General features: G+C 35.4%; 1 protein-coding gene across 18 annotated transcripts in view; it reads left to right on the forward strand.

Moving 5' to 3' along the window:
• NRXN1 (neurexin 1) overlaps positions 1 to 24,808 on the forward strand; it is a 1,113,820-nt gene that overhangs the window by 549,609 nt on the left and 539,403 nt on the right. For 16 of the 18 annotated variants that reach the window (XM_063695882.1, XM_019021142.4, XM_063695883.1 and 13 more), the window contains 2 exons: positions 10,843 to 11,016; positions 17,714 to 17,833. In XM_063695882.1, coding sequence (XP_063551952.1) covers positions 10,843 to 11,016; positions 17,714 to 17,833 — 294 coding nt within the window. Of the gene's footprint in view, positions 1 to 10,842; positions 11,017 to 16,788; positions 16,816 to 17,713; positions 17,834 to 24,808 lie in introns of all 18 variants that reach the window. The other 2 variants (XM_063695881.1, XM_063695884.1) reach the window with 1 other exon arrangement.

The raw sequence follows: 24,808 nt of genomic DNA on the forward strand, positions 1-24,808 counted from the left end.
GGTAGGGATAATAATAACCACCCTACCTATTGTGAAGGGTTGCAACAAGGATCAAATGGAGTAAGAGATGTGAAAGTGTTACGAGAAAGGGGCCCTGATCTGGAACCCAAGAGAGGGTTCTTGAACCTTGTGCAAGAAAGAACTTGGGGCAAGTCCATAGAGTAAAGTGAAGGCAAGTTTATTAGAGAAGTAAAGAAACAAACAAATGGCTACTTTATAGGCAGAACAGCGTCATGGACTGCTGAACTGAGTGTACTTATAGTTTTTTCTTTATTATATGCTAAACAAGGGGTGGATTATTCATGAGTTTTCCAGAAAAGAGTGGGCAATTCCCAGAACTGAGGGTTCCTCCCCTTTTTAAGCCATATAGGGTAACTTTCTGATCCTGACGTTGACATGGCATTTGTAAACTGTCATGACACTTGTGGGAGTGTCTTTTAGCATGCTAATAAATTATAATTAGCATATAGTGAGCAGTGAGCATGACCAGAGGTGACTTTCATTGCCATCTTGGTTTTGGTGGCCAGATTCCTTTTTTTTTTTTGTCACGGAGTCTCTCCCTGTCGCCCAGGCTGGAGTGCATGGGCGCGATCTCGGCTCACTGCAACCTCTGCCTCCCGGGTTCAAGCGATTCTCCTGCCTCAGCCTCCCAAGTAGCTGGGACTACAGACGCATGCCACCACGCACAGCTAATTTTTGTATTTTTAGTAGAGATGGGGTTTCTTCCTGCCACAGCCTCCCAAAGTGCTGGGATTATAGGCCTGAGCCACCGCGCCTGTTGGCCAGATTCTTTACTGCATTCTGTTTTATCAGCAAGGTCTTTGTGACCTGTGTCTTATGTGGACCTCCTATCTCATATGTTACTAAGAACATCTAACCTTTCGAGAATGCAGCCCAGCTCAATAGGTCTCAGTCTTATTTTACCCAGCCCCTATTCAAGATGGAGTCACTCTGGTTCAAAAGCTTCTGAAAAAAGCACCTTTCAAACTGCACTGTTTATGCATGTGTAAGGTACAGCAGTATATGTGAGGTTGAAAACCCCTGCAAATCCATATGCAGTCCCAGAGAGCATTACACAGTAAGTAAAAAAATGAAACATGGAATGGTGACAGAATTATCTGCTGTAAGGAATGTCACAGGTATTTAAACTGGCTGTCATTTGGATGAGACAAAAGGAAAAAGCTGAAACTGTTTGTACCCAATTTTTACCTAAAGGTAAATTTAAAAATTTAAAGCCATTAGATGAAGTTAGCTTAGCATGGATTTATATCCCTGAACTCGCACCCCATCTGCCACAGTGTTACTGGCATAGAGTGGGTTTAAAAGAAGATGGATTACTATACACACTCCCATAGCAATTTCACTTTATTATTTCCCATTTAGCATGCCCACCAGGTTTCCTCACAGTCTGTTGGCCAAACATACAAACAAAATCTGTCTTCCTGTTGTAAGTTTCAGAATCATATTTTTAAAAAAATCTTTTTTGGGGCAGTTTTGTTTCAAAATTTACATAAGAAACAAAAGTTCAGAATATTGAGAGAATTATATGTTCTGTTGATATGGGTAATAACAATATTAACTCCCCAAAACTCACTACAGGAAAACGTTAAGGTCTAAACTCTTATCTTCTTGGGGTTGCCCCTCCCCCAACTTGTCCCACGTAAGTGCTGGTTTGTACTAGATTGGGCCATGGATACATACAAGTGTCTGATTTATCTCTTTGTGGGAGACAATTGAAAAGTAACTGCTGTATCTAAAAATCAAATGTTGACTTTTGGTAAAAACATTTTGATAAAATTTGATTTAAAAAGTTTTGAACGTAAGAATTCTACTTATGTATCAGAATTTGAATACCTAATATTTATAATTATGGAAGAAAATTGATTTTGCCTTTATGAGATTACTCCATTATTATGCAGATAAGTCTCTTATTGTACCAGTTGTCTCAGGAATTTGTTAGCTTGCTTGGATTTTTGCTACCATTTATTACCGTTACTTTTATCAACTAGCCACAACTCTCCAAAATTTCCTGTATGTTGTAGTAGTGAAGCTGTATATATTGGCCACTTGCCACTTAGAGTGTACAGGGTGTACATGTGCATGTCAGTCTGGATTAATGGACAATTAACATAGTTTCAGAAGACCTGGGCTTGCAATAAGACCCTGCCCTGTTCTGGTATTGTAGCCCTAAACCATAGTTTCTTCATCTGTAACATGTATCCCTGATAACCTTTACTCCTCTTGTAGCTCAACAGGCAAAAACCAGATATAACAATATATGTGCAAATGCTTGGTCAAGTTAAGGGTACTTAACTCATGTCAGTTATTATTATAATGATGAAGTCAGAGCTGTTTTTTCTGGTTTTGACCATAGTAATGCCTGACACTGATTACCAAAGATTCAAAGCAGTAAGGAAGACCTCTCTCACTCAGGACTCTGTACATTTCAGTTCAGTTGTCTCGGTGATTTTTGTGAAACTCAAAGTCATTTTAGCTAAAGCAATATACTGTTAGATGTGTAAGCCTGCTGTAGCATCAAGAACACCTGTGGCTGGCAAGGAGCCAAGAAATAGAAGCTACAAACTAGAAGGACTCTAACCTTACGAGTCCTTGAGTGGTGGCCCAAAGGCTAGAAGGAGTGAAACATCTGCAAACCAAAAGGAAGTGCAGTTGAGGATTAACAAACTCACTAGAGCAGAGCACTAAGGGTCCACACAGTTAGCTTCTCTGTGTTCTACAGACACAGACAGCAAATAAATGCATGTCTTTCTTTGTGATAATAACAGAGCAGATGAGTCTGCAGAGACAGTGTGAAGTGCTCATGGTGTCCATATGCCTATGGAGGATGCATGAATCAGGTTGTCTTTGTATATGGAGCAGCACAGAGCCAGAATGAAACAGAAGGCCAGGATAGGCTCAAATTTAATTTCCTCCAAAGATTTTTATACATATTTTAATTGGAGAAGACGATTCATGCATGGGTTCTCATTACTACACCACTGATACTCCAAACTGTTTCTACACCTCTATCTTCATCTCTGTATCTCTTTCTACAAATAAATTCAGTATATGTCAGTTAAAACTGGTCATGTATTACTCTATCAAGTTACGCTATCAGAGTGGGAAAAAATATGCCATTGAATTCCCTAAATTTTCTTAATGAGCTGGATGGCTTCACCTTTGTGTTTAAGAAAGGGATCAGGCCGGGCATGGTGGCTTATGCCTGTAATCCCAGCACTTTGGGAGGCCAAGGCGGGCGGATATCTGAGGTCAGGAGTTTGAGACTAGCCTGGCCAACATGGTGAAACCCAATCTCTACTAAAAATACAGAAGTTAGCCGGGTGTAATGGCATAGACCTGTAATCCCAGCTACTCTGGAGGCTGAGGCAGGAGAATTGCTTGAACCCAGGAGGCGGAGGTTGCAGTGAGCCAAGATTGTGCCACTGCACTCCAGCCTGGGCAATGGAGCAAGACTCCATCTCAAAAAAAAAAAAAAAAAAAGAAGTGGATTAGCAGATGAAAACTTTTCCACAATTAACTTAATTCATTATTGCTTAGGTAAAAAGAGCCAGGGACAAATATGAGTGCTGACATAAAACCTTCCCTGTGTCCTTATTGTTTCAATGATTATTTATTGAATGTGAACTACTAATTCATCTATTCATTCAGTGAGTCAACAAATAATTATCAAATGCTTACTAAGTGAAAAAGAGAATATAAATGTGTTTAGGATTATTCCTTCAAATAATTTACAAACTAATGGTTACATAAGGCTTACACATACAAAGAACTGAAAAAGATAAAAGCATTTTCAGAAAAGGGGTTCAATTTTTTATGAGGATTCTGTGGCTAAGGAAACAGGTACACATTTCCAAGGTAGAGTTTGAGTTGAGTCCCCCAAGTTGAGTAGGATTTTGAAGAACAACATCAGAAAAGGAAAGGCATTCATGCTGGAAGTATTGTATACCACAAGCAGGGATGGAGCAGTGGGAAAATGCAGAGTTGGGGAAAGGCTGCCAACAAAGTTTGACTAAAGGTCAGACTGTGGGGCGAAGATAGATATTATTTCAATCTTCTACCTGGCAAAAGTTATTTTTGAAAGATAGTTCAAAGTTTAGCGAAAGTTTTTGAAGAGAAGTAATTCAAAATCTTGATCACTGCTGAGCCTTAGACTTAATTTAGATGATACAGAAAGGTATTGAAGATATCAGAACACAGTGTAGTGACTGAGACAGTGTTGATGAGGAGGCTGAATGGAGACAGTGACACCAGGTAACAGGTTAGTACTTAAAAGGTGCGTACAAGAAGAAAAATAGATAAGAACTGGAAATGGGAATGAAAACGAAACAACAAATGTCAGAAATATTGGCAAAGTTGAGTCATTCACCCCTTGGCAGTAGTTGATTGTAAGGTGTGAGATATAAAATAAAGTTAAAAATGATACTGAATTTCCAATCTGGAGAGCAGGTAGACTAGAAATGTGGCTATTACACAACATGAAAGTTTAGAAAAAGTAATTTCACAGCAGGGGAGATGATGAAGGTTTGATTTTAGGCTGGACCTAGAAATTCAGGACACGCCTAAAGATAATAATTTATGGTTATTTCCTACAGAAGCAAAAATAGATTGTTGTAAGACTAAACCTTTTATGTACCAAGGGAGACTAAGATGTATAGAAGTTAAAAGACAATTAATAAATTAAACTGGTGACCACTTAACATCTCTTCAGTGGAGAGTTTCTAAAATTAATGTTTTAAAAAATGGAGATTTATTACAGACACAGATCTTGTGTCTCAGAGCAAAACGTCTGCTTGAATTGCCCATTTGATTTCCATTTTTGAATATTTTACAAGCCTTGAACTTAGAAATGATCTTGTATAGCTTTCATTGTTCATTTCTGTGTGGTTTGTTATAGAAGTTTATATTTGTTTACTTGTAAGCTCAAATAGATTAGAGCAGTATTCACTTCCCATGCTTTTTCTTTTAGTAGTTTAATATTATTTATTTAAGCAGTCACACTTAGGCTTTCTACTAAGAAAGCAAACAAATGTTTGTTTATCAGATATTATAGGTCATTTTCTTTTATCTAACAGGGAACACCTGTTTTAGAGGTTTGGATTTGTCACCTAAAGACAAGCTCTCTCAGTGTATCTAGATAAGGTCTGACCTACAGATATTCCTTTGTGTGTGTGCAATACAATATTAAAATTAAAGATAATGGTACAAATTTGGGGACAGAGGTTGATTGTTCCCCGAAAGGCACCCTTCCCATAGAATGTGCTCAGAAACTACCCCAGCTTGATTGCACTACTTTTACCATCCAATCATAATAAGAATTAGGAGAAAAAGTTGCACCCAAATTTTCTCTCCAAGGTCCAATCTTCTTAAAATGAAGTGTCTAGAATTGTACTTTCTCTGGTCCAGCTATAGGAAAGTAAGCTAATTTGTGTGACTTCACTTTTTCTTTTTCCTCAAATGCCATTTATAAAAGTTTGTGAGAGCTTCCTTCATATTTCCTGGAGTTTTAGCTATTCAAATCTATAAGGCAATTGTCCTTTTTCTGTATGCTTTTTTAAAAAATTAAAATGAAAGTGAGATATTTAAGAGGTTCAAAAAAGTACATGTGAATAAACAGGAAAGCTGAGTCAAAGAACTAATTATACCTTGACACTTGCATTCTGCTACTGTAAGGCAGAGCTTGGTCTTTACTCTAATTGCCTTATGCTTCCTATTTTAAGTGAAGAGAAAATCTCTACCGCTTCATTTGTCTGCTTTTGGTTGGTGGCTCTGAAGGAAGGCTTCTAAGCTCCAACCTCTGTTCCCTAAGGCCCAGGTTCATATCACTGGATTCCTCTAGGATGTTCCTACTCAAATTCCACATACGTGATGTTAAATGCAATTTTATTTCTCCTCCAGATTATTACTGCTTCAAATTCCCTAGTTTGCTAGCCTGCTTTGCTTTGATCCTTGGATTTCTCATTATCTTTAATTATTTATTTTTTTCAGCCAGCAGTCATAAGTTCTATGGTGGCCTTTCCTTTGACTTTACTTATACAATATTATTTACATAACTTAATAAATAACTGAAAACTCCTCTCTTCCAGTCAAGCCTTTTATTCTCTTTCCTAAATGCCATATAAATTTTGTCTCCATGGTACAATTGTGCTGTTCCCTGTGTCTGACATCCACATTTATATCATTACAATAGTAATGTCTCCCATACTTTCTTCTTGTCTCAACTTTTGTATGCTCCCCCACTTTGCAACCACAGTCCACAAAAACCTGCTATTTCTCTGATTTTCTAAGGCATGTTTAGTCTGGAACTGACAACCTGGCCCTTGGGCTTCATAGAGTTTTTTTGTCCTCTTAATCGCTTTGTGTCAAATTAGAAGATATTTGTCAAGCAACTTTCCTATTTATATTACCAGATTCAGTGTCACCGAATTTCAAATTAAGTCAAAGGAGCTCTGTGAGCCACTTTTAGAATAGTGTAAGGCACGCTTCCAGCACACAAAAGACTGTCAACTAAATCCAGTAGAAAAAATATCGTGGAGAATTTATAAAATTGACATCTTGTCACTCCAGTTGTGCTAGAAACAGGAGATAAACTATACTTCTCCTTCTTCTGCATTTCTCAGTGGAATCAGCATAGATTGAGGTACATAATAGATGTGTAGTCCTTACAGATATACTGACACAGCCATACCAGTATCAATCACGGGCTAAGTCCATGCTGTATACTAGATGCTTTATGTGCATACTTTGTAATCCTTATGGCCTTGCAAGGTAGGCATTATCAACCCCATTTCATAGATGAAGAATCTGACTCTTAAAGAAGTTATGTAACCTAACTTGCCTACACTGAGACAGCCAGTAGGTGGCAGAGCCAGGGTTTGTAGACAGAGAAAACCAAAATGCCTGTGCCCTATTCCCTAGTCATTACTGCTCAACTACTGCGGAATGGATACTCATGATATCACCCCAGTTCATTCACAGATAACACCCTTGAGAGGAACATAGTGCCTGTGTATATACAGTACTAAAAATAAGGGTATTAATGAGATTATTTTAAGAAACTCACCCCTTAGACTTTTGAGTTTTTGGTATTATACATGTTCTCTACATCTTTTGTGTAAAGTGTCCCAATTCAACCTTTGCCTTATCAATTGCCTACATGGTCCTTAAAGCATATGAATTAAAAATCAGCCACTCATTTTGAAGAAGAGGTAACAGGCTACCTTCATATCTACAGGAAAGTTGGCTTTTACTGGTTGCCCATGCAGGCTCTTGTTCATACACAGAGCCATTAAGTATATCCTCCTTCACATGCACAGGGGCTCACCTGCAGGACCCATTAGTGCTAATGGGTCATTTTTTTTTTTTTTAACCAGTCACTTCAAGGATCAAAAAGAGAACCTGCATCTTTGATAATGTGATAATAGTACACAGGGCTCAGACCACTAAAGGAGTTTCTTTGTTCTCTTCATGTGGCAACCCACCAAGGGACTTTAAGACCACTATTTGCTATATCAAAGAGTTTATAAACAGTACTAAGTGGTGGTGCTAAGTACAGCTTCAGTAATGAAAATGAGAATGAGTCCCCTATTTATAAAGCCAACCTCGTCTACCTTGGTATGTTTGAAGCTTGTATACCACACTGCTTGAATTGATATTTTCTGCTCTTTAGTAACTCAAGGGAAAGATTACTAGTTCTCTTCAATAAGCTTTACAATGTTGTCAGGCAAGTAAGTTTTCCAATAGAAAAACATAGGGATTGTGGTAGGAAGTGGGAAAAGGAAGTAAGTTGGTGCATTTTAGAATTAGCACTCTCCTCATGTGTTGCCTTACTGTTTCCTCTTTTTTTATTCTTTTCTACCGTGGCCTCAATCCATAAGGTGGCTGACAATATTTATTGAGGGCCAACCGTGCTTAGAGTCCAGTACCGGGCACTCTGGGAAACACAGTCTCTCTCTTTCAGGAGGTTACAATCAGACAGAGGAAGATTGATTAATAAATATATAGTATTCTATACGTAATTTCTATTACTGAGTTCTACATATGAAAAGCCTAAAGCTGTGCCAAGAATTCTTCATTCAATTCCCCACTCTACTACATTCATTAGGCCTGGAGGAGAGCTGAAATTTTCTAACAAATTTTGTTCGACAAATGAAAGGAGTAGGTAGTATTTCCTTTCATTGCTATTTGTCATGTCAAATTATAAATCTCAGCCCACAGTCTCTGATGTACAAGAAATGTAACTTTTCTATTTTTCTATAACTCACCTTGGTTTCTATTTTGAGCTTTGATTCTTTGAGTTAGTGAAGGTACAATCTCAGGCAATTTTAGTTCCCTTCTTTTTCTTGTGTCATATCTAAATAACTCAATGGGGTGAGTTCTACTGTACTCATTTTTTTTTTGGCAGGGGGGCGGGCCGGTAAAGAGAGGTGGCATGGAAGCTTGTTTCAAATATTCTAGAGTCACAACTCAAGTGCTCGCTGAGGCGCTACCCAGCATCTTCATTCTTGTGTGCATGACCTCTTTAGGTTGGACTTTTTTTTTTTTTTTTTGGCTATTTCTGTGCCAGTCTGGAAATTGTTCTACAGCTCCCATGGCACAGAGGAGTATGGAACGTTCTGTGAGACTGTCTAAGCTCTCAGGTTATCTAAGTCCACCATGCAGCCATTTCTTTTCAGAGATCTCACTGCTCCCTCTTAGTTCTCCTGAGGAAATGCACAGAGGTTTGCATTACTCCTTGAAACTTACCTGAGGTTTTGAGATTCCCCAGAGCTCAGTCCTTAAATTAGAAATCAGCACCCTCTTTGGCATTTGCCAATGACTGTACTTGCACAACTAGGTTCTTCCAACTTTATCTCCTGCTTGACTGAAAGAGGAGTAGGAAAGCTTTACTTTTCTTATGTTAACTCCAATGTATTCTATTTCATTCCTCGAAGAGTCTAGGATTTTTAGACTTAAATACAGAAAGCTAATTTTGTATCTTTGATTTCTGATTCATATCCTTTCTCTGAGGCAACTAAAACACAATGGCTTGAAATTTAAGTGAGAGCAAAAACAAAGAACAGAATGGAAATATGGAAGAAAAATCAAATAATATTTCAAAATAGTATCCCCTCGCTGACCAAAACCATGCTGTCTTTTAATATTAAGAATGATGGTTAATAGTCAGTAGACTTTGCTTTATGTAAGAGGGGGGGAAGTAAATACATCCAGTGCTTTCAATGCACATTATATAGTTATAAAACTTAAGTTTTAGTTAGTAGGTCAAGGACCTACGTTCTCAGTTTTTAAGATTGAATGACTTTGAGTATGCCGCATGATCCCTCTATTTCAATTTATTCATGAGTACAGTTCAAGAGTGTTATATCTGTGGTTTGATTTTACCCTACATACAAATTAATAGGTTAGCTTATTACTGTTTAATGGGTTCCTGCAGAAGACAGAATATTTCTGGATGGGAGACCAAGGAATTTGTTACTCACAGCTCAACAGTCTGTGTTATCAGTTCTCCTTGTTCCCAAGTCTCATGAAGACGACACAGAAGGACCCAGGTGAACAGTAAGATTGCAGGATTTTTGTGTTACACTGGGGAAAATGTGCCGAGTGACATGAAGTTGAATAGAGTGGTTAACATGAGAAAGAAAGTTCAAATGGAAATGAAAGTTGGAGAAGTAGCTAAAAAGAGTATGTTACAGAACTTGTAGACTGGAGCTATAGCAGCATATTACTGAGTTTTGAGCTCACCTTCCTTATGTTCCACATTGATTAAATGTTTACTAATCCTTAAGTTAGTTAATTATGTTTATTGAATATTATCCAGATGTGGTGAATAATCTGAAATAGAAAAAGAAACAGAATCCAACATAGATTGTAATCTCTTTTTTTTTTTTTTTTAGGTAATAGTCCATAAAGTTGGGGAATCTCAAACCTAGAGACAAAAAGTTAACAAAGCTAAGCAATGTGTTCCATTAGAAACTGCAATAAAATTAGAAAAATAAGTTGAAAATTTGTTAACGGATTTCAGAGCAGCCTAAAAATTGAAAGTAGTGTAATTTTACCTAAAAACAGAAACACCTCAAGAAGGATGTAATATCCACTTATATACAGACTATTATGTGAATTATCGAACAAGAGAGGTGCAAGCAAGGATAGTGGGCTTCAGCCTAGTGTAGAAGTGACTTTAGATACAAGAAGAAATTTATTGAACTTCTGATGAAATGAAAGACACAGAGATCTCTAAGCAGAAGGTGAATTTAATAATAATGCCTGTTGACTGTGTGTCCACTTTATACTTTTGCTCTTGTGGATGCTTCATATATTTCATCTCATTTAATCATCATGAGACCCTCTGGCATAGGTTTTTATTGTTCCCATTTTAGAAACAATGATACTAATAATCAGAGAAACTAATATATATATATATATATACACACACACACACACACATACTGGAGAAACATATATATATATACACACACACACACACACACACACACACACACAAGGCTGTAGGGCTTGCAAGTAATCAGGCCTGGATTTCCATGCAGGGGTATGCATCTCTATAGCTAGCCCACATTCCTTCAATTTGGCCACATAATATGGAATTACTTTATTTCTCTATGGAAATAGCTTTTAGAAATGTCTTCTAGTGCCAGTATATTATTCAAACGCCTGTATTGTTTAGCACTTTGGGGAAAACAGCTAGTCATAAATTAATTTTTTATTAACTTAATGAAAAATAAACCTCCCTGTTTTTTCTCCATCCTACTGTGTGTTTAAAGTCAATGACATGGTACTTTTGTAATAAAGACTTTGATCTTCTTGCAGGTGACTTATATATAGGAGGAGTAGCTAAAGAAACATACAAATCCTTACCAAAACTTGTACATGCCAAAGAAGGCTTTCAAGGCTGCCTGGCATCAGTTGATTTAAATGGACGGCTTCCGGACCTCATCTCCGATGCTCTTTTCTGCAACGGACAGATCGAGAGAGGATGTGAAGGTATTAGATTTTTGTCATCATGCCCTAAATAATTCTAATTCCACCTGTCTAACTGAGAATGAATCTCACTGTCCAGCAAAATTCTGATAACTGGTCAAATACCCAATTTGGGCTTAGACATCCTTATTCATGTTTTTAATTTTTTATCTCATAAACTTTAAATTGTCTGTACTGTTTGCAAGCCTACATTAATGCCCAATGTAAAATGTGAGGTATATCTATGGATCTTGGTTTTTTTGTCTGTTTTTGCTTTTGTTTTTGTTTTTGTTTTTTTGAGCTATGTAGTACATTTGATTAGTTTGTTAATCAGTTCTACGATGCTTGCTTTATAGCATTAAACAAATACTACTCCACCAAGTATTAATCAACTTGTGCCCATTTTTTAAAAATCTACATTCTTTTTGTTTTAATTTTAAGTCCAGGGGGTACATGTGCAGGTTTGTTATGTAGGTAAACTTGTGTCATAGGGGTTTGTTGTACAGATGATTTTGCCACTCAAATATTAAGCCTAGTACCCATTAGTTATTTTTACTGATCCTCTCCATCCTCACACTCTCCACCCTCCAGTAGGCCCCAGTGTCTGTTGATCCCCTCTATGTGTTCATGTGTTCTTATCATTTAGCTCTCATTTATAGGTGAGAACAGGCAGTATTTGGTTTTCTGTTCCTGCATTAGTTTGTGAAGGATAGTGAGAGAAGTCACTATGTCAGAAAGACATCTACAAACATATATTTATCACTGCACAATGCATAATTACAGATATATGGAATCTACCTAAGTGCCCAAAAGCCAATCAGTGGATAAAGAAAATGTGGTATGTATATTCCACGGAATACTACTTAGCCATAAAAAGAACAAAATAATGTCTTTTGTAGCAACTTGGATGGAACTGGAGGCCAATATTCTAAGTGAAGTGACTCAGGAATAGAAAACCAAATGCTTCATGTTACTCACTTATAAGTGGGAGCTGCACTTTGGGTACACAAAAGCATACAGCAAGGTATAAGGGACATTGGAGGCTCAGAAGCTGGAATCGTGGGAAGGGGATTGAATGATGAAAAAACACCTATTGGGTACAATGTACAAGACTTGAGTGACAGGTTCACCGAAATGTTAGACTTCACGACTATATAGTTCATCCATGTAACCGAAAACCACTTGTACACCTAAAGCTACTGAAATTAAAAAAAAAGTAAAATAAAAATAAGTAAATCTATATCCAATAGCATATAACAAAAGAAAAAAGTTCAGATACCCCGTTCTCAAAGCACTATTCAATTGGTGTGTACCTGGCAGAAACACTGTATCCTGTATATTTTCAGTCTGTTTTAGCAAAAACAGGTTTCTTGTATCACCCCAGGCTAATATTCCTACATCAGAAATGCACTGAAGTATCTTCTTTTCTTTTGTGCTCTCTATCAGACCAAGATCTGTAGGAGTACTTTTTGATTGCTACTTTCATTTTAGATAATTTTCACTTCAACACCTCAGATTATTTGAGCAAATTCTTCCTCCATAAATGTAATTTAATCACATTATCATGAATTTTGTGGCTCTGGATGTGTTGCTGCCTCTCGTGTAATACTGAACACAGTTTGGGCCATTTTGAAAATTTTAGATTTATGAGGATGTTTTATATGGGAGAAGAAGAAAGAAATTTGAATTCCTGTTCCCCAGGTGATTATGAATCATTTATTCTCAGCCAAAATAATGTCGTTATATTTAGCAATTACTTAAGTACATGGAAATTTTATATTTGAAAATACATTTTTTTCCTCTGTGCAGCATATGTTTCCATGAAATGTTAGGTGAAATTTAAACTGTATTTCAGTAATACCAGAGGATAAGGTTAGTAATGGAAGGTGTTGTTGAGTTCATTTTTAATGTTATTAGTATATTTCTTTATTTGATATTTTGGCATAATGCCTCTGTAAAACATAAGGAAACTATGTTTTTTCCCTTTCAGTTAATTTTAATTAAGAGAGACAAAATTGTTAAGGGAATCAATTCCCATTAGTGGATGAACACAAGAATGTGATACAACATAATAATTCTTGGAGGTGATCTCATTAGTGAGAATGTGTACCTTTATTTTATTTTATTTTTTAAAGAAAGGTATTACAATCCCTTATGGAACATATTTGTTAAAAATAGGCCTTTCTACAAGTTGCTTGGTATGTGACTTCTCACCTACAAGAAATGGTGAGAGCAGGCAGATATACCCAATGAGATAGAAAATAAGAGGCAAACACACAGGACCCCCACCACTGGTATGTAATGTGAGTGAGTGGGCAGAAGCAAGTAGATTAAGAGGAGCAGGATCTACTAACAAAGGGCATTTGCAGTAATGATGTTTGGTGTTGTTTACCCACATAATCTAGTAAGGAATTTGGTTAAGATGATTAGTTACACATTAAACTATTATTTGAACATTTGAACTCAGTCACTTATGGCATTGGTTCTTTCCTTATCTAGAATGCTTTATATATCTGAGCTTTTATAATTTTCACACCCTGACACCCCTTTTTTTCTTTACTCTTAGAATATTACTTTCTGTCCTGATTCTTTCATTCCAACATCAAGGTGAACAACTTTTAATTTACTATTATTTCTGACCTGTATAGTTTCTCGGAATAATCTTAGATTTACCTGTTACAGGTACAGTTGATGAGATTCACACATTTTTTAGGATTAGTGTTTTAACTGTAGATACCTAATAAATTCTCTTTCTAAAGATTGTTATGTCATGGAATTTGAGTCCAAACCACACTGGAATCACTTAGGTTCCATATTGATAGGACTACTTAGCATATATTTGGTATAACCTAATAATATCTTGTGAGGAGTTTCCATTGTTCCTACCCAATACACCCACGCACCTCTAAGCCTCTTGCATACAAAAAACTTTTGATCTTTCCTAAATAATCACTTGTTGCCTTTTATTTCTAATTTATTTCAGGGAGTAATAGTTCATTTTATTTATAAAATTCACCTCAGCTAGAGTACGGATTTTAACCTGTCAAAGTCTACTTAGATCTCCTGAATGTTAGCCTATATCAGAATCACTTACAGAATCATTAAAACCCAAATCACTAGATTACAACCCCCAGGGTTTCTAATTCAATAGATCTGAGATAGAGCCCTAGAATTTCCATTTCTAACAAGTTCCCAAGTGATGCTGATGCTGTTATACTGGAGACCATACTTTGGATGCCTTTTTTCTGTTTATGTAGCAGAAAATGGGCACTGGAATTCAACCAATAAGCAGGCCCACTAAAGTCAAGGTAACATCTCTACATAAAATCAGAGTGAAATTTTAATAGATGCTCTTTTTGTACAACTGTAACATTCAGCTCTAGGCTCCATTATATCTACAGGAATAATTTTCTGTTTAATTGTGACAGCTATCATTGATTAAACACTGGTGGGAATATGTTTACCTATACTATCTCATTAAATCATCAAGACTCTATACAATAGGTATCATTGCCTTTTTTTAATGAGTAAATTGAACCTCAGAAAAGTAAAGTGACACTCCTAAAGTCCCACACCTAGTAAGTGGATGACACAAGTTTCAAACCTAAGTTTACCTTAGTTGAAAGCAGAGACACCTAACCTCTTTTGTCTGTCATTTCTCTGGTTTCTGGAAATTGTAGTTTTACCTTCATTTTTCTTTCCCTTTTGGACATATTATTAATTTAAATAACTTAATACAAATGTCCTTGTAGCTTTTTCCTAATTTTATTCAGTGATAAAATAAAGATAATATTACATAACTAAAAAGAAAAATAAATTTAAGGCTCTCTCTTGTGTAATACCTGTCAATGTTTAAGTATTGTCTAGAAGGTGAGTACTTTGAAAAATGTGTCTTGTCAGGCAAAGGCATGCATTGTCTTGTAATTCCTGAATATAAAGACTATTGTGATAATGAAAATAAAATACAGCACGTCTGTAAGCTTACATAGAAGTTTGGCAGGTACTCTGAGTTGCTGCTCTACAATATGGGCAGATTATTTTTCTAAGATTGTAGTTTTACTGTTTTTAGAGTTTAGCATTGTTTCTCAATTGCATTTCTGATAATTTTTGAAAAAACAAAAACCAAAATCTGGATCTTCATTAGTTCTTCCTTCTGATCTTTTCTTCTGCTGTGCAGGTCAGAGAGGAAATAGCTATTTGATAAAATGGCATCTCCCCAAACTGGGCTTGTATTACTCCCTGTTTATTTGCTTAACACTGGAAGAAATATGCTAAGGAATATTGCTTTGAGAGATTTTATTTTTAAAAATATGCTAATTATTTTTGATCTCTAATGCCATGGGATAAGGATCAGTAGACCACTTCCCTCTCACAGTTTGGAACAAAAATTAAAACTAAGCAATTAAGTGGTTCTTATTTCTTTGCTACAAAGAACTAAGTTGAGTTTAGTGGTTCTTAGTTCTTTGTTAGTTCTTAGTTCTTTATTACAAATAACTAAGTTGAAAAGAAAACTGTTACTCTCTTCAGGTTTCCTGGATTTGGGAGGTCTTCTTATTATATTACTACTTATATAAACTACTATTTTTGTCTTTATTATTGTTACAACTATTGCTGTTATTATTATTATTATTACAGAATTAAGATTTACAATATCATGGTTTCTGAATTTGTGAATTCTCAGAGGCTAGGCTAAATTCAATAACATTCAATAAAGAGTATCTTTACTAAAAATTTGTAATACAATGTGATTGTAAGGTACATGTTTAGAAGCCATTTTCAAAATCATCTATTTGTATAAAGTATAATTACAGAAAATTGTAATTTATTCACTAAAGCAGGCACCTCAGAGGCTCTCTCTTTTACATTAATAGCATCTAATTAGCTGTTGTCTTTTTTCTATTTTTATAAAACCTATATGTTTATTTACTAGAAAATATATTTAGTTTATACTCTAAAGCTATTTAGGTAGACTGTATTCCCTTTTCACCCTTCTCTAAGATAGGTTCTTATTAGTGAGGTTTTACTGTAACAGTTATTCCACAAGGAAGTTTATAAGAGTTGAAAATACTTGTGAAAGTGTAGAAAATACAGACGTAACTCTGAAATTCATAAGTGGCATATACCCAATCTGGTAAGTTCAAGGATAAATGCTGCACATGGAAATTTTATTCAGAAAATTCCTTTATGAGGGATTATATTGCAGTTTATTTCTTCCATCCTTCCTACTTCTTTCATCCACTGTAAATGATATACAGTATCATGTATGCAGTATTTGGTTGGTGTCACTCTAAAGTCCAGCTGTTGTCAGTGAATGGCTGGCATTAAGGTTTGAAGCCTTAATTGCAACAGAAAGATAAAGGATCTAGAGGGAAAAACATAGAAAGGGATAATTGCTCTGCTAATGATCATAGTCTACACTGTATCTGCACATGATGAATGGTGCTGCATGTTCCAAATAAGCAACACAGTCACTTTGGTAATGAATTCATATCTATCCAAGAGAGGAAACATACAAAGGTCCTTTTAATTTTCCTTCATTACATGTCATTGGCTCAATTAACCATTATATATATACATATGTACAACTAAATTCTAATAAATTTCCGCTTTCTCATTTTTGGCTTCTCTTAAGATTTATGGCTGTTAGTATTAATTTGTTTGCTCTACATAGCATTTTTCTCCCTCTTTACAGCAGCATGCCTTTTGAATCTGAACGTTCTTCTGTGTTTGCCCCATTTCAGTATTGCTTACTAACATTTAATATATTTTGCTTTTTTTTTAATTTTGCTGACAAAGTTGCATTGATGAAAGCTGACTTGCAAGGTAGATAGCCCTGTGTGTATATAACAAGACTGAAACCCCATAATACACAGTGGAAACCCTAAAGTAACATATTTTACATTTCTGCAGTAACTGTTATTTGGGTTCAGATTTCATTCTTTTCCTTTCTTGAACGTTGTGCAAGAAGCCTGACTTTGTAGCATAGTTTGTACAAAGGCTTTCAGTCTTGAATATGTTTGTATAGTGATTGCCTTTAGTGCTTTGATCATGCTTTTTTTAGTTCTTTGTTTTTCAGTGTTCTAGTTATGTTTCTTTAGAAATAGACTAGCATTCTTTTTACTTGTATGTTTAATGAGGGCATGCCATTTATATGGAGTTTTTAATTTTATGTTTAATTGCATGAAATTGTTAAAGCATGTGAATTGATACTTGCCAACATACCTATTCAAAACACCCAGCAATCATAACTTTATCCTTCTGAAACCTCTAGGGCATTTTTGCATAACTCTCTTCAGTTATTTTGCCAATCTTATCTCAATTTCATGAAGTTATAATCTCCATTTCTCATTATGTCTCTATTCATTGGTCAGAATGTTAAGGAGATCCATTCATTTTCTAAAATCAAAATAGTGATAAAGAATTATTGAAGTTGGAATGAGATTACCTGCTACAATAATCATACTAGAAGCTATGTGCTTGCTTTTGCTATTTGTTGGTTTAGTTTATGATTATAATGTATTTTATCCTATACTTGAAACTTAAGAAAACCTTCATATTACAGCCTCTCAGTTCCTAATTCAGGTGTGTGAACTAGAACTTTCAAAACTAGTTTGGACATATCATCTGTGGTGTTGGCAACTACTACATGTGATCTAGCTCATGTATAAAATGCTTTTGGATTTTTTTAAAGAACCCAAGTTTCCTTTGGATTGTTTTGCAGGGCCCAGCACAACCTGCCAAGAGGACTCATGTTCCAATCAAGGTGTGTGCTTGCAACAATGGGATGGCTTCAGCTGTGACTGTAGTATGACTTCCTTCAGTGGACCACTCTGCAATGACCGTAAGTACCTCTCTGAGTATGGACTGATACTCATCGTTGCTTCCAGTTACTGTTTGATATCTAAAGTCTAACACTGAAAGTCCTTATATTAACTCTGAGTCAGTCGAACTGTCATAACCCATAGAAGCAGTTGTTTCTACTGAAAGGACAGTTTTGAAATACTAATTGTTAAAGTGGCTAAATCCTGTGATGATGGTGATTCTTTGGTTTTTGGGTTTATTATTTTTTTTTAATTACTAATGATCACCTTGTTCAAAAGAATGTTTTTCATTTCCAATATATGAAAATTCTCCCTTGGTTTTTGAAAGAACTTTCATATTGTTTTATATTAAATAATACTTAATTTTATATGATTATGTCTCGAGGGCTGTAATTTTAGTGAATGGTTACAGGTCTCATTTTTCTCTCTGCGTACATCTCTTTAAGCCCATTGCTGCCTTTTACTTTAAAAAAAAAATGTTCGAACATTGTCCCTTCAGGCATTCTCCCTTGTATCTTAGCAACTTATGTTTTTCCCCTTAAAATCCTTTAACTAAATATTGCAATATAAGCATGAAAATAAAACACAACATTCACATTATATCATGGCATATCTGCTAGTGCCTAATTTATATCACAGCAGTGAGGGTTTGAAGATGGAATTAACTGATCTATAAGATGAAGTTCTGTGTCTTAATGTTCAAATAGGTCCTGATTTACAGCACATCATCAAAATGATAAAAGAGTTTCATACAAAACATTGCATTCTGCTATATTAAGAGAATATTCCTGACAAATTGACCTGGTTGTAAAATGGAATACGTGCTATATGTTGTCAATGCTACAACATTTAAGCTAAACCTCCAGGATGATGGAATAGAAGATGCAATGGTTGAAGGTTTAGATTTTGTAGCAGAGGCTGAATTTGAATGTGGATTTAAAGAAAGAGTAGAGCTTGTTCATTTTGACCTTTGTCTATTTGAGACTGTATTCATGTCAACAGATACATGCATCACAATGTAGAAGATGGGGTAAAGCTACAGTAATCCACTGAACTGAGTTGTTGCAGCCTAGCAATAAAGTACAATTTACCTGCTGTCTTTAGGTTTCCTTTCCAAAATATTGACTATTGGAAAAACACACAACCAATACAGAGTTAAAACATATGTAGAAGAGGCCTTTAACAACCATGCCACTGTAGATGGAGAAATATTTGTTCTTCATTTTACTAGTTTCATCTGCCATAGAATTACAGTAAACCTGAAGCAATAAACATGTATTCAAACTATCATACATTTGCAAACACTCTGCAAGCCAAATCACACTTAAAACACAATAACGCCATTTTGAGTTATATAAACAACTTTACATAAAGTCTTAATAAATATATATACATATAGCAGCCTTACATGTGCTTTTCATAAGGATATGTATATGTGTCTATAGGTAAATTACTTCCTGCATTTGTTCCTGCCTCACAGAAAGTGGCATAAATTTATTTTCAAGGACAATCAGAAGACTGAATACTTGTTAGGATTTTATTATTGCAAATTTTTCATCCTGAATACGATCCTGACAGATGTATGACTACATGTGGTAGTTGAGAGGGATTTTTTTGGTGTGAAAATATTTTTCATGTTGCTAAAGAACTTTTTCTGCCAAACTATGCTTAATGTAGTTGCCATGTTTTACACACAGTTGCCATTTGGTTGTGGCAGACTGTGTATCCTCATATACCAGTTAAATATAAAGAATATAATTTTATGTATGTATTTCTTAGACTTTCCCTAAAGAAACATCAAGATACAACCATAAGTATCATGCTGTCTTCGAATCATTTTTACAGAAAACTATTTTAATGCTGCTCTTGGGTGATAGTACTGGTGATGACAATGATAAGGCTATTTGTTATTTTCTTGTAAATAGGTAAATGTCATCCAATAAATGTGTCTCCCGATATGCCTCTTGCACAAATCAGCATTAAAATTACTTTAGAGAGCTCTCAGAATACATGCATTTTGATTAAATCATTACCTCTTAGTGGGTTTTCTGAAAATGTGAAATGGTTCCTTGGCTTATATGTTGGAGTTTCAGTGGTGACAATACATAGGTACAAATCAATATTCAAAAGCAAATCTTATTTTGTATCAATTATAATTGGTAGAAGATATAGTAGCAATTGATACTTTGAAGACGTGGAACTAATAAGCAATAGAAATAGCATGCAACACTTTCCTCACTTTTTAAATTGATCAAAATAAATCTTGTCTGTACATCTCACTGTTTTTCTCTAAGATGCACAAATAGAATTAGCGTGATTCCTGGGGTTTTAACAAACTCCTTTTCTGTATAGAAGCTGATTTTTCTTTTAAAATAAAGCCATTTAAGGCATTTCACTTCATAATGAAATTTTCATCTCTAGCTTATTTATTCATAAATTCTGTGACTGCAGCCTCCAATTACATAGAAAACAAAAAAGAAAATAGAAACAAAACTTTTTAATGGGGAAATGAACATGCCACGTTACAAATGAGACCTTCCCTCCCCCAAAATAGAATTTCTAAATGTCATCTCGCTGATAAGGTTTATAGAGTGGGTTAGGGTAACTAGAAAAAATTTATTTATATTAGCCTGGAGATATAATTAACAATGGGAAGATGGGAATACTTTGTAGCTTGTAAATGTAATCTTGGATAAATCATACTAATTAATTGAACTGAAAGGAATCTTTCAAAAAGAAGTGCTATTCAAAATGATGCCAAAGGCTATTTTTAATGAAATGTTTGTTAAACCCTTTCTTCCCCGGAAAATTGCCATCTAAGTGATCTACTCACTGACAAAAACAATTGTTTTGTGCATGTGTGTATGTGGATATGCAGGTGTGTGTACAGGGTAATGTCATATACTCACCTCTTCAAGTTTTCTTCCATATCAATACCAAATTTTAGATCCTCTGTATAATTTTTCTGGTATATCATGTAATTTCTTAGTTATCTCCCATTTCTTATTCCTCTTTCCTCTAATCCATTCTGTGCCTCTCTGCCAGTTTTGTTCTTTCTTTCTATTCTTCCTAGTTTAAATGTCATCAGTCTCTCCTAATTCTCCTAACCAGAGGCAATATTTTTTTTCTCCTCTGGCTTCCTATAGAATTTTGTTTATACTATTTAATTTGCCATCACTTTTTCCTTATAGTTACCTATGTTTAGTCTTACCTCCCTATAAGACTCTATACTTCTACTAGGAATAATATTCTTCTCTGTTTTCTTGGTTTATAAGCCCAGTGTTTTTATAGCATGCTGCATGTAATTGTAATAACTCACTAAAATCAAAGCATGCTAGATACATGCATCTTGCAGAAGAATTTCAAATATATCCTCAGTGTCCAATACTACTCTCCAAGTTAGTCAATGTGGAATTCATGGACCTCAATGGTCTGACCCCAGCCTTCATATTCATACTTATCTGTTGCAGAACCTTGTCCATATGGCATATTACTGCCAATTTACTTACAGCTTTCTGAACAACATTACACTTTCCAATTTCCTCACCATTGCTTATGCTAATTTCCCCACCTGGAAAATGCATTCATTCCACCTGGAATGCATTCTTTCACTATGTCTGCTTGAAGAAATATAATTTCCTTTTCAATCTCTACTAAAACTCTTTTGTCCCGTGGAAACTTCCTTTGTTTTCTGAGCTTGACATTATTTTTCCCTCTTCTGAAATTGTAGGAAACAGTGTGCTGGACTACATTGTATGGTGTAGCTGTTTACGAAATTTCTCTTGGATGTAACCATTTGCTGAGCACTTACTATGTGCCAGTTCTGTGCTAAAAGTTTACATTCATTGTAAATTTTATATATCACCTATTAATACTTACACGTTCGTCCACCATCATCACACCAGTGTGCTACACAATAATCCTTTTCTCCTTTTACCCAGTGGTCCAGAGTAGAATGTTACCATATTAAGCTAACTTAATGTCAGGTTGGAGAAGATGAATATGGCTATGACCGCATGCAAAATAGCGAACATAATAACATTGTCACGTTACATTAGTATAGAAATGTTGCATGCCAAATTACAGTTCAGCTTCAACAGTGTCTGTTACCATAAGGGAAGAATATAACATAGTGCTGTTATTTTGGTGCTACAGCTTAGGAGGGTGTGGGTGCTGTTTTATTAAAAGGCTGTTTTCAGAATCCTAAACTTTGCCAAGAGAAAATCTTTCTGATAGGAATTTATTGTATCTTTCATATGAGAGTTAGAAACATTCGCTGAAACGAGGATAAAATACACTTCACTGTGACTTTTTACCATGACATTTAAAAATATCTTCAGCTTTGTTTCTCAGCTTCTTTTGTTGTTTGAAAGAGAATCCAATATCCAGTGTCTGAGCATCAATATATGAACTAATGGAAGTGAATCATAACATATATTTTTAAAAACCTGGATCCGAGTAATGTTATTTCTCTCCCATTTAGAGTTGCCAGTAGTATTAAGCTGTGAGCTGATTTGCTGCTGGTGTCACTTAGGGCTGAATAAAATTTAGCAAGTAGCTATGTCCACAACCAGATACTCTTTGTGAGTGTGATGAATCTTATTAACCTTGAATTTTTTCTAAATGGAAGCCCTTAAGCTGTTTAAAGCAATTCATAAGCAATCTTTACTGAAAACACCTTAAAAAAACTATAGGGAAACAGGGTCAGACCTGCCTCAGGTAAATAATAAAGGATTAAAATATTTTTCATACTAAGTAAGAAAATGTAATAAAGGACAGAAAATAAAGCATAATGTATGACAGAGAAATGTAATATGTCATAGAAGTGCTATCTGCTACTATTTTACATAAACTGATCTTTGTTCTTCTTTTTAGAATTGACATCATAAAAGTAGATGCATAAATGGAAGCATTGGTCTTTTTATATTATTGTTGGTCAGCTGAATAATAGTTTCAGTCTGTATCTATATGAGAAAATTTAGGTGGGGAGAAAAACACCAAAAAAGGGAATAGAGTAATGCTGTATTTGAATTATCTATGTTAGTCCCTTGCACTGTTGAGCAGCTTGATGATTCAACTCTCAGCAGCCTTTTAGTCTGTGAATTCTGCCACCTTGGCCCCTAGAAATCAAAAAGGAAGCAAACCCAGTCAGAATGTTTTCTTTACCTATGGATTTTCCTGCTAGCATGCTCTAATTTTTCTGGCTTCATTAAAACTCTGTCTGTGTAGACCTTAATTTGGCTCAAATGTTAGCACTCTTCATCATCGATCTTATAGGTAAATATGGAGGTGGCTTTCAATGTTGGTCTTACTGTGGTAACACTATCCTATCTCACCAGAGCCCAGCTAACCAGAGCTGCATTCAGAGGAGGTTTTGCTAGTCACCTTGACTAACTATTCTCAAGGAAAGACAATGGTTTTAGTTATCACTAAATGCTATTCAAATAGATAGCCTCATCTGAATGTTTTTTTTTTCCACGCGAATGCATTATATATCCATGTTTATCATGTTACTTCCATCTGTAGCAACACAACAGGTGCAGAATCAAGGCAGGGTGGGGATACTGCCTTAATCAGAGGTGCTAACTTTTGACACTTGGAGCCATTACGTTTAATTTTACTTTTTATATAGATTTTACTTCTCTAAAAATGATGTACCAAAAGCCCGTGTGAACAAACTGAAGATAAATCACAGTGAATTATCAGAACCTTGCACAATACCAAATAAGTACAAATAATAAATGGCTTAGTATGACAGATTGAATAAAGAAAATGTGGTACATATACACCATAGAATACTATGCAAACATAAAAAGAAATGAGATAATGTCTTTTGTGGGATAATGGATGGAGCTGGAGGCTATTTTCCTTAGCAAATGAATGCAGGAACAGAAAACCAAATACCACATGTTCCCATTTGTAAGTGGGAGCTAAACTACGTGAACTCATTAACGCAAAGAAGGGAGCAGCAGACACCACAGTCTACTTGAGGGTGGAGTGGGAAGAGGGAGAGGAGCAGAAAAAATAATTATTGGCTACTAGGCTTAATACCTGGGTGATGAAGTGATCTGTACAACAAACCCATGTGACACAAGTTGACCTATGTAACAAACTTTCACATATACCTCTGGATCTAAAATAAAAGTAAAAAAATACTTAGTATCATTTTATTAATAAGGAAGATATTTGAAGAGAGCAAACGGTTAAATACTTCTCCCACTTTATGAAATCAAATTATCAGGAGTATTTTTAAAGTATAGGATTACACATAATTACCTTATAATTTATGAAATCTTTTATTTTAAAATAATATAATTATGATTGGATTTGGAAAGAAGTGTTAGATCAGGCCTAGGTTGTTTCTATACTTTGTTGCTGTGGATATGCCTAGCTAGTGCGTAAAAAGAACTACAAAAAATTTATGTAGATTACATCAACATATTTCAGTGCTAATATCATAATTAATATGTATTATATGCATGCCATTTAAATTTTATAAGCTTTACCTTTTCTCCAAAAATATCTGATTACTTTAAATGTAAAAAGAAGAATACTGAAGCATAAATAGATTTTTTAAAATTTTATGCCGGGCACGGTGACTCATGCCTGTAATCCCAGCACTTTGGGAAGCTGAGGCAGATGGATCACAAGGTTAGGAGTTCAAGACCATCCTGGCCAATATGGTGAAACACCATCTCTACTAAAAATACAAAAAAATTAGCTGGGCCTGGTGGTGCCTGCCTGTAATTCCAGCTACTCAGGAGGCTGAGGTAGCAGAATCACTTGAACCCGAGAGGCGGAGGTTGCAGTGAGCCAAGATTGTGCCATTGCACTCCAGCCTGGGCAACAAAAGTGAAACTCCATGTCAAAAAAAAAAAAAATTATGAATACATGATAGTTGTACATATTTAGGGGGTACATGTGGTATTTTAATATAAGCACACAATGTGTAATGATCAAATCTGGGTAATTGGGTATCCATCATTTAAAATATT

Source organism: Gorilla gorilla, chromosome 12 (assembly GCF_029281585.2).
Source record: "Gorilla gorilla gorilla isolate KB3781 chromosome 12, NHGRI_mGorGor1-v2.1_pri, whole genome shotgun sequence".
In the NCBI taxonomy this organism is placed as follows: Eukaryota; Metazoa; Chordata; class Mammalia; order Primates; family Hominidae; genus Gorilla; species Gorilla gorilla.